The sequence below is a fragment of the Alnus glutinosa genome, chromosome 4 (genome assembly GCF_958979055.1).
Source record: "Alnus glutinosa chromosome 4, dhAlnGlut1.1, whole genome shotgun sequence".
Taxonomy (NCBI): Eukaryota; Viridiplantae; Streptophyta; class Magnoliopsida; order Fagales; family Betulaceae; genus Alnus; species Alnus glutinosa.
In genome coordinates this window covers 12783228-12794786 of record NC_084889.1, presented here as the reverse complement: position 1 = coordinate 12794786, position 11559 = coordinate 12783228, and the positions used below count along the sequence as shown (strand labels likewise).

Here is an 11559-nt window from a genome sequence, read left to right as displayed (position 1 = left end):
TTTGTCACAAAGGGACAAAGGGTAAAACAAGTAATGATAAAAACCACACAAAAATTACTCCCCCTAAAGGTCTCAGAAGGATCAGGGTAAATAGTGTAATAAAATACCCAGGAGTTTAAACAAATGTAGCAAATTATCAAAAAAATAACAAAAATGTCTCAAAATACATCAAAAACTACAAAGAAAATCAGGATGCATCTGCCATCGGTGCATTGTCCTCGTCATCACTGCTGGACGGATGATGGAACTTGAGACACTCCTGGAGATCCAGCTGATTTTGCAACACATGGAGGTTAAAAGAGTAAACCTCCTGCTGCTGCAGGGCTGAGATGGACTGCTGTATGGACGACATGGAGAGTTGCATGGAACTCATGCCCCCCCTGAATAGCAGCCAATGCCTCCATAATCTGAGAATAACTGGCATCCTGCTGAGGTGGCGGAACAGTCTGAGAAGAAGACGCCACATCCGGTATGCCTACAAGAATAGGAAGAAGGCAGGGGCACATCATCATCCTAATCATCTCTCCGCAGCTGAGCATTGGACTTCATTAGAGTCTGCTTTCTGATAGGATCCTGGATCTTCATCTTCGACTTGCCAGTAATACTGATGCCTATCTGGAGAATAATTTGTGTTAGCAGGCAGCCAAATGGTAGACCAGTATTGCCCTCATCACGGGCCTCTAGAATAACGCACAAAATATGCTTGCACAAGCAGAAAGGCAAGTGAAAACTGATAGCATACACAAAATGGGCCCTCTTCAAAATCAGGTCACTGCGCCTGACAACAGGCCAAAGGTTGCGCTGGACAATCTTGGCTAGCAAGCGGTGTGGGGCAGATAAGGCACCGATCCTAATGGTGGTGGTGCGCTCCTTTCCTTGGGGAACAGCATGAAAGAATTCTTTGAGATCATCCAGAGAAGGAGGGATTACCACTTCATTATATGGGCTGCCAGGAATCTGGAGAACAAGTACTCCTATGAACTGACTGATGATCTGGGGATCAACAGTGATAGTATGCCCGCCTACAATAGACTGAAGCACCAACCCGCGGTCATCATCCTGGACCACCTCGAGGTTGGCATAGAACAGCCTGACCAGCCTGGTGTACATAAAACATGCACAGGTGTGTAGATACCCCTAATGATAGGTCTGGATAGTGTCGTGGATACTGTCCAGATGAGCCACCATGATGTCTGACCGAACAACATTCTTTTCAGCAATGACTGGTCGGTCCATAATCTTAGCTCTAAGAGTTGTCCTATCTCCCTCTGTCCTTTGTTGAACTATGCGCTGTGGATTGCCTACAGACATGTTTCTACAAAAGAAACCAACAAGATTTGCCAATAATAATCCAAAAGAAATATTCTTGTTAGTGCACATAGAAAATCCGGCATTATAATGGTAGTAAAATGGACTTCTCAGAAACTACAAACATGAAATATCACAATACAGTCCAACACAGCAGATATCACAAATATGCTCAAAAGAATGTTCTAACATTTCCAAAATAAACTCAATTACATTCCAAAATAATCAATATTCTAACAGTTTAAACAAAAAAAAAACGGAAAAGAATAAAGTTAACTAGAAAAAGTACTTGGAATGTGGAAAGTAATGTACAAAAAGACAAAAAGGACGAGAAAATGCAAAAACTCTCGAGAAGTCACTCAAAGAGAAAATGTGGGGTAGCTTTAGAAATGCGGCGGCCAGGGTTTATAAAACCGGAGGGGTCCCCATCCGGACGGCTCATTAACCCATTCGGACGCGTGTTGCCTCGTAAACATGCTGACAGGCCGCGCTCGTCCAGACGTGTAACATACCCGTCCGGCCGGCTGAGCCACACCCGTCCGGACGTAAAGAGGGGCTGTCTGAACGCTTCACACTGAAAAGGCAGAAACTGAGGGAAAAATTAGTAGAAAATATTTTTCCTAGTATCAGCTTCAGAACACACATGGATAATCAACTGATAAACACAATCAAATAGCATCTCAAAACTAAGCTGAGATATAAGAGAGAGTTCAGAGTTCAATCAGCACAAAGATTTTCATATAGGCAGAACATTTAAATAGACGACTCAACTCATGCAATGCGTGTGTGTGTGAAGACTTTTTTTTTCACAAGGTATGACTTTCACTGATATGACAAAAAGCAACTAGATTTTCTAGACAAGTGAGAAAATCAGTGAAAGATTAGTCAAAAGTCAAACCTTATTAATTACTAGGGCCTAGCCACCTTCATCTGATACACTACCCCTAAGATGCAGCATCCAATTGTTTTACTTGTACCACGAAGGACAAGATAAATATTTTACTTGCACCATGAAGGACAAGGCATATTGCAAATTCAGTACAGAAGCAGTAAATATACAATCATAGTGCAGAATTTATAAGAGTAACTGCTTGATTCTTTTGATGCTGCAACCTAGAGAAAATGCTAGAGTTTTTAGGTTCTAGGTTCAACTAGCATCTAGTCAATTTATCCATTTTATCAAAAACCTCTTCTCTTATCTAGAATTTGTAGAAGCAAAAAGTCAGAGAAGGAAAGATGTACCTTTAGGGGAGTCTTGAATAGTGTACATTTTCATCGCATGAGGAAAGAAACTATCCAACTTTTGCATATACAGGAAAATACTTGGCAAATATAGTCATAAACTCTCAATCATACCTAAGCAAAGTAAATTAGTGCCTAAAGAAATGAGATATCAGGTAAAAATACAATCAATATCTGACATGCCAAGAAAAGGAAAAATTTCCTACATTTTCTCCCCCATTTTTTTTTTAAAATTTTTTTATTAAAACAAAATGCTATATGGAAATGACATCATATAACATGCAATGTATGATCAAACCTGTGTAAGCTCGATGTTGCCAATACAGAAAAACAGTCGCTCGACCTGCTTTTTCTGTCTTCCTCAAATAGTACCTGCAATATTCTCTCAAAAGAAATAGGGGGCAAAACAAAATTGGTTCCTGGATTGCATAGTAAACACAAAATATAGTAAGTAAAAGTCAAGCAATCAAACCTGATGCCTTAGGATTAGGAACCAATCATAGGCATGAACATCTTCTCATACTAGGTGCGTCCATTCTCTCTCATGGGGTGAATGTCTTTCTTCTTCTTGACCCAAGCTTGCCTTCTTGTGGGTAGTTGCTGGCAGGACTTCATCTGTTGACCCATCCACTCCATCATGCTTTGCATCCAGATAGGTGGCTCCCTGTAGTATTGATCATCTTCCACCTTCTGCGACCTTTTAGAATGCTTGGATTTGATCTTGGATTTGATCTTGGATTTGCCACTGTGATTGGCAGGTACAAATCGCTGCTGAGGCCGCTAATGCTGAGATGCAAAGTGTCGTGGTGCATGAGACCAAGGAGCTTGATAATGAGGGGTCTGATACCTGGATGCTTACCTCTATGGAGCTTGGTAATGATCCTGATGCCATGGAGCCTGATACTAAGTCAGAGGTCTTGTGCCATAATTTGCTTGCCAAGGCACTTCTTTCTTGACTTTTGCTTTCTAGGCTTTGAGTAGGGAGCACTGAGGTCGGACATGCCCACTTAGACCGCAGTGATGGCATATAGGAGATTTTCTGATGGAAGGGGGCTTCTGAGTGCCCGACATATCTCCATTAAGCTTGTCCTTCCCTTTATCTTCAACAGTGGGGGGAGGCTTAGGGACTGCAGGCTTAACAAAGATAGTCTTGGAAGTAGAGGCAGTATCAGAGGGAGGAGTGATGTGTGTTTTAATGAGTACTTGAAAGCGCACGAATTGTTTGCAATATAGTGTGTGCAAGTGCGAGGTCAAATCCACAGGGAAATGGTCAAATGTTGGTGTCTTGTTTAATCAACCTCATTTTAACCTAGTTCCAAAAGTTTGAGGATTGATTCAAGAGTAAAAGACTAAATAAAAGAGATGAAATGAAATATGCAAATTAAAAGGAACTAAGGCTAAGGAATCTACCAAACGAAATCCAACAACTAACACTCTTAGTTTCCACTTCAACACCCAAAGAACATTAAGCTTTGGATGTCATTCAAATGTCTTAACCACAAACTCTAAAACCATTAAATGAATCCAACTCAAAGATAAATCACAAAGAGTACCCATTTGAAATCAAATCATCTAATGTATCCATTCAATGAACAAATCACAATGGATATCATCATTCAAATCGATAAAACAATGTATCCATCGGTTGAAACACATTAAATGTCCTATATATACTAACAACCGCATTCATTGCAAAAGATAAAGCATTTAAATGAATGGAACTTGAACAACAAATATGATATATTATCAAATGTGCAAGTAGTATAACAAGAATGTGAGTATCATCAATGGAAAGGTTTCATCCTCAACCTTAGTTGAGGTTACTAGCCTTCCATGACTAACAACACCACAAGAAAATGAAGAACAAACATGGAAATAAAAGAAAAGCTTTACAAAGAAAAAGTGTCTAAGAACAAAAGCTACTGAAATACACTATGAAATGAACGAAATTAAACCTAACTACTGTTCTCTGAACTCTCCAACAAGGAGGCATGACTATGGCTTTTATAGTAGGAAATTAGGGCTAGAAACCCATGTAAAATGACTCATCTAACCCCCTCTAGGGTTCCTCTCTTGCTAGAGACAACCAAGGTCACGAAACCAGCGTGTTCTGCTGCGAAAATCAGAGGGAGAACTGCTTTTTGTCACGGAGAAGCTCCTGATTGGGTGTTCTAACGCGCTTCTGCAAAAATAAGTTCTGGGAAATTTTGATCGATCGACTTTGGGCAAAATTTGATCGATCGAATTTAAGTTCGATCGATCGAGTTCTTCAGAACTTCCGAATTTTCCAAGCAATTCCACATGAATTTTGCCATTCCTCACTTATTGACCTACAAAACATAAAAACACAAAAACTAACCAAAGCATCAGAAAATAACAAGGCTAAAGGTCTAACTAATGTAAATCAAAGGGTCCAAATACACAATATTTGGCACTCATCAAATAGCCCCAAACTTACATTTTGCTAGTCCCTTAGCAAAAACAAAATGGAAAACAAAATCAAAACATAAAACATAAATCCTCTTTCGTGGGAGAAACGATTGCATTTAACATATGCAACAAGCCTTTTAAACCCCTAGGACTCCCTAGGCATCCTTTACTGAGCACAATCCAAATAGGGTACTAGAACTCCACTTCATATAGTCGGCTTCGGCCAATGTAACTCTCTTTCTTGGCTAACTAGGGTACCATCGACAACAATCCCGTACTTAGCTTGATTTAGATAAGCGTATGGCATAACATAATTGATGGTTGTCTAAATATATCCTGCCTAGTATCTCTCGTCCATCACACTAAGATCAAACTAGTGGACCGTCTAAACTCAAGGAGGTACGCACAGACCCACAAATAGGGTTGGCAAAATGGGTTTATGGGTCGACCCGTTTTACGACCCGTGGGACCCGTGACCCGTTTAAGGTAGACCCTAACACGACCCATTTATATTAATGGGTCAGAGTTGCAGACACGACACGGTAATTTTCATGGGTCACCTGACACGATCTGTGAAACCCGTTTAGCATAATGTGTCGTATCGGGTCAAAACGACCCGTTTAGCTTAAAAGTATTTTTTTTTTTTTTTGTATTTAAATGAAATAATAATAGTTTGAGCAATTCATCTCTAGATATTAAACTCCTAGTAGGCTAGCCCCAAATCACTTAATATTCTTAATTGTCCAATCAAATAACAAAAAAAAAAAAAAAAAACTACATCATCATTATAAATTTACAAACACAAATTGGGTTCCCATTTTTGCCCCATATTGTCCACTCTTGAATGACTTACAAATATACTCATTTTCCAGATAAACTTGGAATGTTACAGGAATTGATACTATCAAATGTCAAAACATAATCTTCTTCGTTATCCACCTTATTAAAGTTTGTTCTATATCAAAAGATAAAAGAAATTAGTGTCCATGACTCCTCCAATTTCATTTTTTTTTTCCCTCTCTTTTGTTCAGCCCTAAACTCCTAAAATCAAAACAGGACCCAACATAAATAAGGTGAGTGGGAGACTAGATACATGTAGGCTCTAACATATGTCTCTCTTTCGTTCTCTTATCACCTTAAATCCATACCTTTACTAATTACTTAAACATCAAAGTTGGTGCCCCCGCTACCAATTAATGACGTTCCATTCATATCTTTGGTTGTCATGCAGGATTTACGAATCGAGGACTAGGCATGCATATTTTTAATATTTAATCTTTAGTTTTAGTTTTAGTTTTTTTGAATTTATAAGGATATTTTTGTCTTATTAAATTTTTTTTATCATTTTTATCTTTTTGTTGGTTTTAGAGGGGACATCGACATGTTTTGATTGTTTGAGGGGGACATTGACACAATTGGCAGTTTGAGATACATTGACAATTGAGTGGTATTTTAAAGGGATAGGGATAGCGTACTTTCTCCTTAAAAAAACAATAAAATAGAGGCATTTATGTGTTTTCAATAATTACAAAAATAATTAAAAGAGTACTTACATTTAAAATTTTGAAAACTTTGTTGTGGTACTTTATCACTCTTTAAACATGGAAGACAAAAGTAAAAAAGTGATTAAACTTTGAAGGGATAAGATATATTTTTTCTTTTATTTATTTAAGTATAACATGAACCAAACACTTTTTGTTATCATTTCCCATCATCAATTAGAAGAGTCACATTTAACTTTTAAAGAGAAATTCCATTTCATGAACCTCAAAAGAAAAGGAAATTGCAACCATAAATAGAGGAGAAGAAATACATATAGAATCTAATTAATTTACAATGAGGCTTGCTACACAGGGGACGGTCACCGTCCCCTGTGAGCCTTTTTTAATATAAAATTTTTTTTTATTAAAAAGTTAGCTTTGATGTCCCATCAAAGCCAACTTTTTTAATAAAAATTTATTTTTTTATTATATATGGGTGATGGGAGACGGATGAGTGTCCCCCATCCAACATTTCCCATTTACAATATATCCAAAAAATTACAAGTCAAAGTCCATTTGCTAATTATTTCTAGTCTACTTATTTGCTTCTTTAGGCATCGGTTTGGCTTGTTCAGTGAGTGGTTCCATCAATGAATCCACCTGCTTCTGCACTTCTACAGCCTGCTTCTGTACCTCATCAACCTGCTTCTCTACTTCTTCAACCTGCAAATTAATAGTACTTGAATAATCAACTCCCCATGCACTCAACTCTAAACCAAACCACTTTACATCTGCTCTTTATAATTAAGGCATGAACCCGCACCATAAAATTGGGAGGTTAAGAAAAAAAAACGTAGAGGAGGAGTAAATTCGTATCCTCCAAACTACCCCCAATTAAAAATAATCCTATTTGGTAAAGGAATAAAAGTAAAGTCCTAGCCATTTTAAATAAAATGTAAAAATTTGAAGTTGGCACATGAAATAGTGTATATAAAGTCAAAGTTAACACGTCTTTTAAAATTTAAAATTTAAAATAATATAAAATTATGTACACTATTAGATGTTTTTAAAAGTCAACTTCAAAACATTCTAACTTTTTTCACTTTTTATATCCAATCAATAATCTTTTATTATTATACAAATAAAAAACTATTTACTAAACAAAACTTGTTCACCACAAAAAAAAAAAAAAAATCAAGACTCTCTTTACTTTATATCACATTAATCACTTTTATTACTATTCGATTTTTTTTCTCTCCACAAGAATTATCAAATTGGGCCAATGTCTCTCATAAATTATAAAAATTGTCAATATTCTCCCAATAACAAAAATACCCTTAAAAAAATTAATAAAATACTAAATAAGAAAAGAAAAGAAAGAAATACATAAATCGTCATTGGGGGCATTTTTTTAATTCATATTGTTTTTTTTTTTTTTTTAAAATAAAAATTAACATAAAAATTAGCCCTTTATGATGATCTACGAAACGCTCCAAACCGCGTGGGGCGGCAATAAAGGAAGCTACCAGGCTTTGTCGTAGGTAACAGTCAGGAAAGCAACTTTATAAACAAAGGGCTATTCGAAAAACCTAGTCAAATTCTTAATGGTGCGACGAAGAAATGAAGAACAAACAACCAAGCAAGTGGACAGATATATCTTGTGACCCACCACACCTGACTGAGTAACCTTGTGCTTTCTTGCGTAGAAAGTTTGAATAAAGAACAAAAGAAAGGAAAAAAGAAGTAGAAAGTTTAAAGGAAATTTGAAAAGGTAAGATGATATATCGCTGAAAGCGCCTAATGACAGGACAAGACTCACAGTAAAAGGGCAAATGGAAAAGATAACTAAGAAGGTTTTAAAATCAGTCATTAAATATATTTCTTCATATTCCAACCATGGTTAACCTAACCAGGAAGGTAGGACATCTGAAAGTCAAAAGTAATTAAGAAAACTGATCACATAGAGTACTCATGGGCCCAGTTGCTGATCAAAACTGGAATTTTATCATCTCACATAATATTGATTCATGAAATAGGATATAAATAAGATGAAAGAGAGTGCAATTAAGATAAAATATAATAAAATAAGGTATTGGGTCAAACCTGCTCGATCGCTTTATCTACCAGATGGGCACCCTTGGCTGTTTCCTCAGCTAGATGTTCAATAAGCGCCGCAGCTTCTTTGAGTTTCCCGCCTGGAAGGTGATCGGCGACCTCTTCCACTACCTTATCCACTTGCTGAGCCACCTTTTCTACGGCCTCTGCTACTGCTTCTACTTTATCCGCAGCCGTTCCAAGTCGGCCTACATGTTCAATCCGAGCATCACATGATTAAACCCCTTTATATTCACAATGTCACAACGAAAATGATAGAGTGAACAAAAAACAGCATGAAATTCCTTACTTTTCAGATTCAGTAACGGTCCCCATTTAATCCCCAAGAATGGTAGAATTACCGTCACCATCATTCCAAATATCCAAACTTTCCTGCGAGGATATATCCATAAACGCTGTTAATTACTTATATCAGACAAAAACAACAATAGCTTGGAGCAATATTACAAAATCAAATAGTCTTACCATGAATCGGGAGAAGGATCAGAAGGAAGCGGAGCTCCTGGAAGTACACTGTATATCTTTGTTTTGCTGACAATTAGCTCTGTCGCCGTCAGGCCCGTGTTGACAAACTCCAAACCATTTCCCAGAAAACAGCTGCCGATCTTGCCTTTCCAGATAACCAGAAGATGATTAGGATTATGAGCTGAAGCTCGGTACCTGCGAGAAGGGCCAGTAGGAAGGCCATCGAAGGGAAGAATTGGTCTTGATGTCGACATAACCTGCTCTCTTGGTCTCTCTGTAAGAATTTCTGTAGATGACAATCAAGAGGTTTGAAATTGAATCACAGGTTGGTAAAGAACGTGGGTGTAAGATAAATGTTGGAACAGTGTATAATGGCTTTGTACGAGTGGTTGAGCAAAATATATATAAATGTTTTCCACGCGCTTTTTTCGTGGAATAGTCGTCAGGTCAATATTATAGAATTTCCAAGGTCAATCGTTGCTTTCGTTTGCTTCACGTTTTTTATGTTTGAGATTGAGACCGACTTTAAGGGAAAAAGATGCTCACATCCACGTTTCCTTCGGAGGATGTAATAGTCCATGCCATTTCGGTTGCCGGCTCACATCCACCAGCCTTCCGGCGTTCATTTAACCATCATGTACATAATATTAAACGACATCAGCTCGTACATGCAAGTACAGCCGATCTTTAAGTTTCGTTTGAAATTTTCTCTTCCCTTTCCTTCATTTAATTTTTTTTTTTTATAATTGATGTCCTATAAAATTTAAATAATTTTTATAAAAAAGTAAAAAAAAAAAAATTGTATTATAGTGAATTTTTTATTTAAAAAGTAATAAAAAGTATTAATGTGATATAAAAAGTGAAAAAAGTTGAGAATATTTTGAAGTTGATGTTTTTTTGGGAGAAGTGTAAAATGTAAATAAAGGAGGGGAAGGGGAATGAAAATTTCAAACGAGACAATTATCTCTTCTTCTTCTTCTTCTTCTTCTTCTTCTTCTTTCTTATGAGGTGGACTAGTACTCTTCAGTCTTCTAGAAGAAATATGATAAAGACTAAAATGATTATCACAATCTCCTATTATTTCATGCCTTAAAAAGAAAGTAAAGATAGTGATAAGATCAGATTTTAAGAGGAGTTTTTCTGTTTGAATAAGGGATCCATTGCTTGTATAGAGGGCCCTATAGACAAAAACTAAACATAGTTGCTGAGATATGAATGAAGAAAATTCAGTGTTTATTACTTGATGGTAATCGATAGGAGTGGGCATAACCTGCCCAAACCCTCATAACCGCCCCAGCCCACACCGTCCCACCCTGGTAAATGCGGATCTATCCTTTAGTAAAAGTCATGCGGGCTTGTTTTTGCTCAAACTGCATGGATCAGGCCGGATTGCGGAATTGAAATTTATTAACTGCATGGGCCCGATTCGACCCATGCCCATCTCCAGTAATCAATTTACGCGATGGGGTAAGATACTTGGGTTACATAACCATTGTGTATTAATGTTTGTAATCTTCTATACATACTGAACATTTATCTAGAAGGAATGTGAACGTTGTTGGTTGGTGATTTTCCTTTTCTCAATTGATTTGTTACCGTTGCTTATATTTCTTCCCTCAACAATACCCCCCCCCCCCCCCCCCCCCCCCCACCTAAAGTTGGAGTGGATATTCATGACACCCAACTTGCCAAGTAGGTGATGGAATTGTGTCGAACTTAGTGCCTTATTAAATAGATCAGGGGGTTGTTTGAGTGGTAAATACGTGGAAAGTCTTAACTGTGCCATGCTGTAGTTTTTCCCGCATGAGGTGACATTCAATTTCTATAGGTTTTGCTTTTTCATGAAAGACGGGATTTGAGGCGATGTGGATGGCCGCTTGGTTGTCTCAATATAATTTCACTGGTTGTGAATGTGAGATATGGAGGTCTGCTAACAATTGTTTAAACCATGTAATTTCACAGCAAGTTGTGGCCATAGCTCTGTAATCTGCTTCAGCTGAAGAACGGGATACTGTTGTTTGCTTATTCGTTTTCCAAGATATTGGTGAGATTCCAAGGAGTATACAATTTCTAGTGACTGAACATTGAGTGTCTCTACATCGTGCTCAATCTGCATCACATAATGCATATAGTTGAATGTTGGTTGTGGCAGATAAGAGAATTCCTTGTCTTGGAGACTTCTTGATGTAGCATAATACTCTATGTAATACATCAAAAGGGATCTGCGTGGCTTGTCCATAAATTGGCTCAACACCTGCACTGCATAGGCTAAATCTAGTATGGTAATGGTTAAATAAATCAACTTACCAACTAGTTAACGATATGATGAGGGATCTGCAATAAAGTCTCCATCATGTTCATTGAGTGCCGGATTTTGCTCCAAGGGAAAAGTATTAGGTTTGGCACCAAGGAAGCCTATTCTTCAAATATTTCAAGAGTATACTTTCTTTGTGATAGAAAGATGCATTTCTTTGAACGAGCCACTTCAATAACAAGAAAATATTTCAGGTAGCCAAGA

At 37.4% G+C, this 11559-nt stretch overlaps 1 protein-coding gene across 1 annotated transcript; it reads right to left on the bottom strand.

Annotated features, from left to right (window-relative positions):
• Positions 1 to 6712: 6712 nt before the first annotated feature.
• On the bottom strand, positions 6713 to 9417 carry LOC133867242 (uncharacterized). Its single transcript, XM_062303963.1, has 4 exons — positions 9042 to 9417; positions 8866 to 8948; positions 8565 to 8764; positions 6713 to 7184 (listed from the first exon to the last, which is right to left on the bottom strand). The coding sequence occupies exons 1-4, from the start codon at positions 9293 to 9295 to the stop codon at positions 7056 to 7058; spliced, it is 666 nt and encodes a 221-aa protein (XP_062159947.1). The 5' UTR covers positions 9296 to 9417; the 3' UTR covers positions 6713 to 7055.
• Positions 9418 to 11559: the final 2142 nt, after the last annotated feature.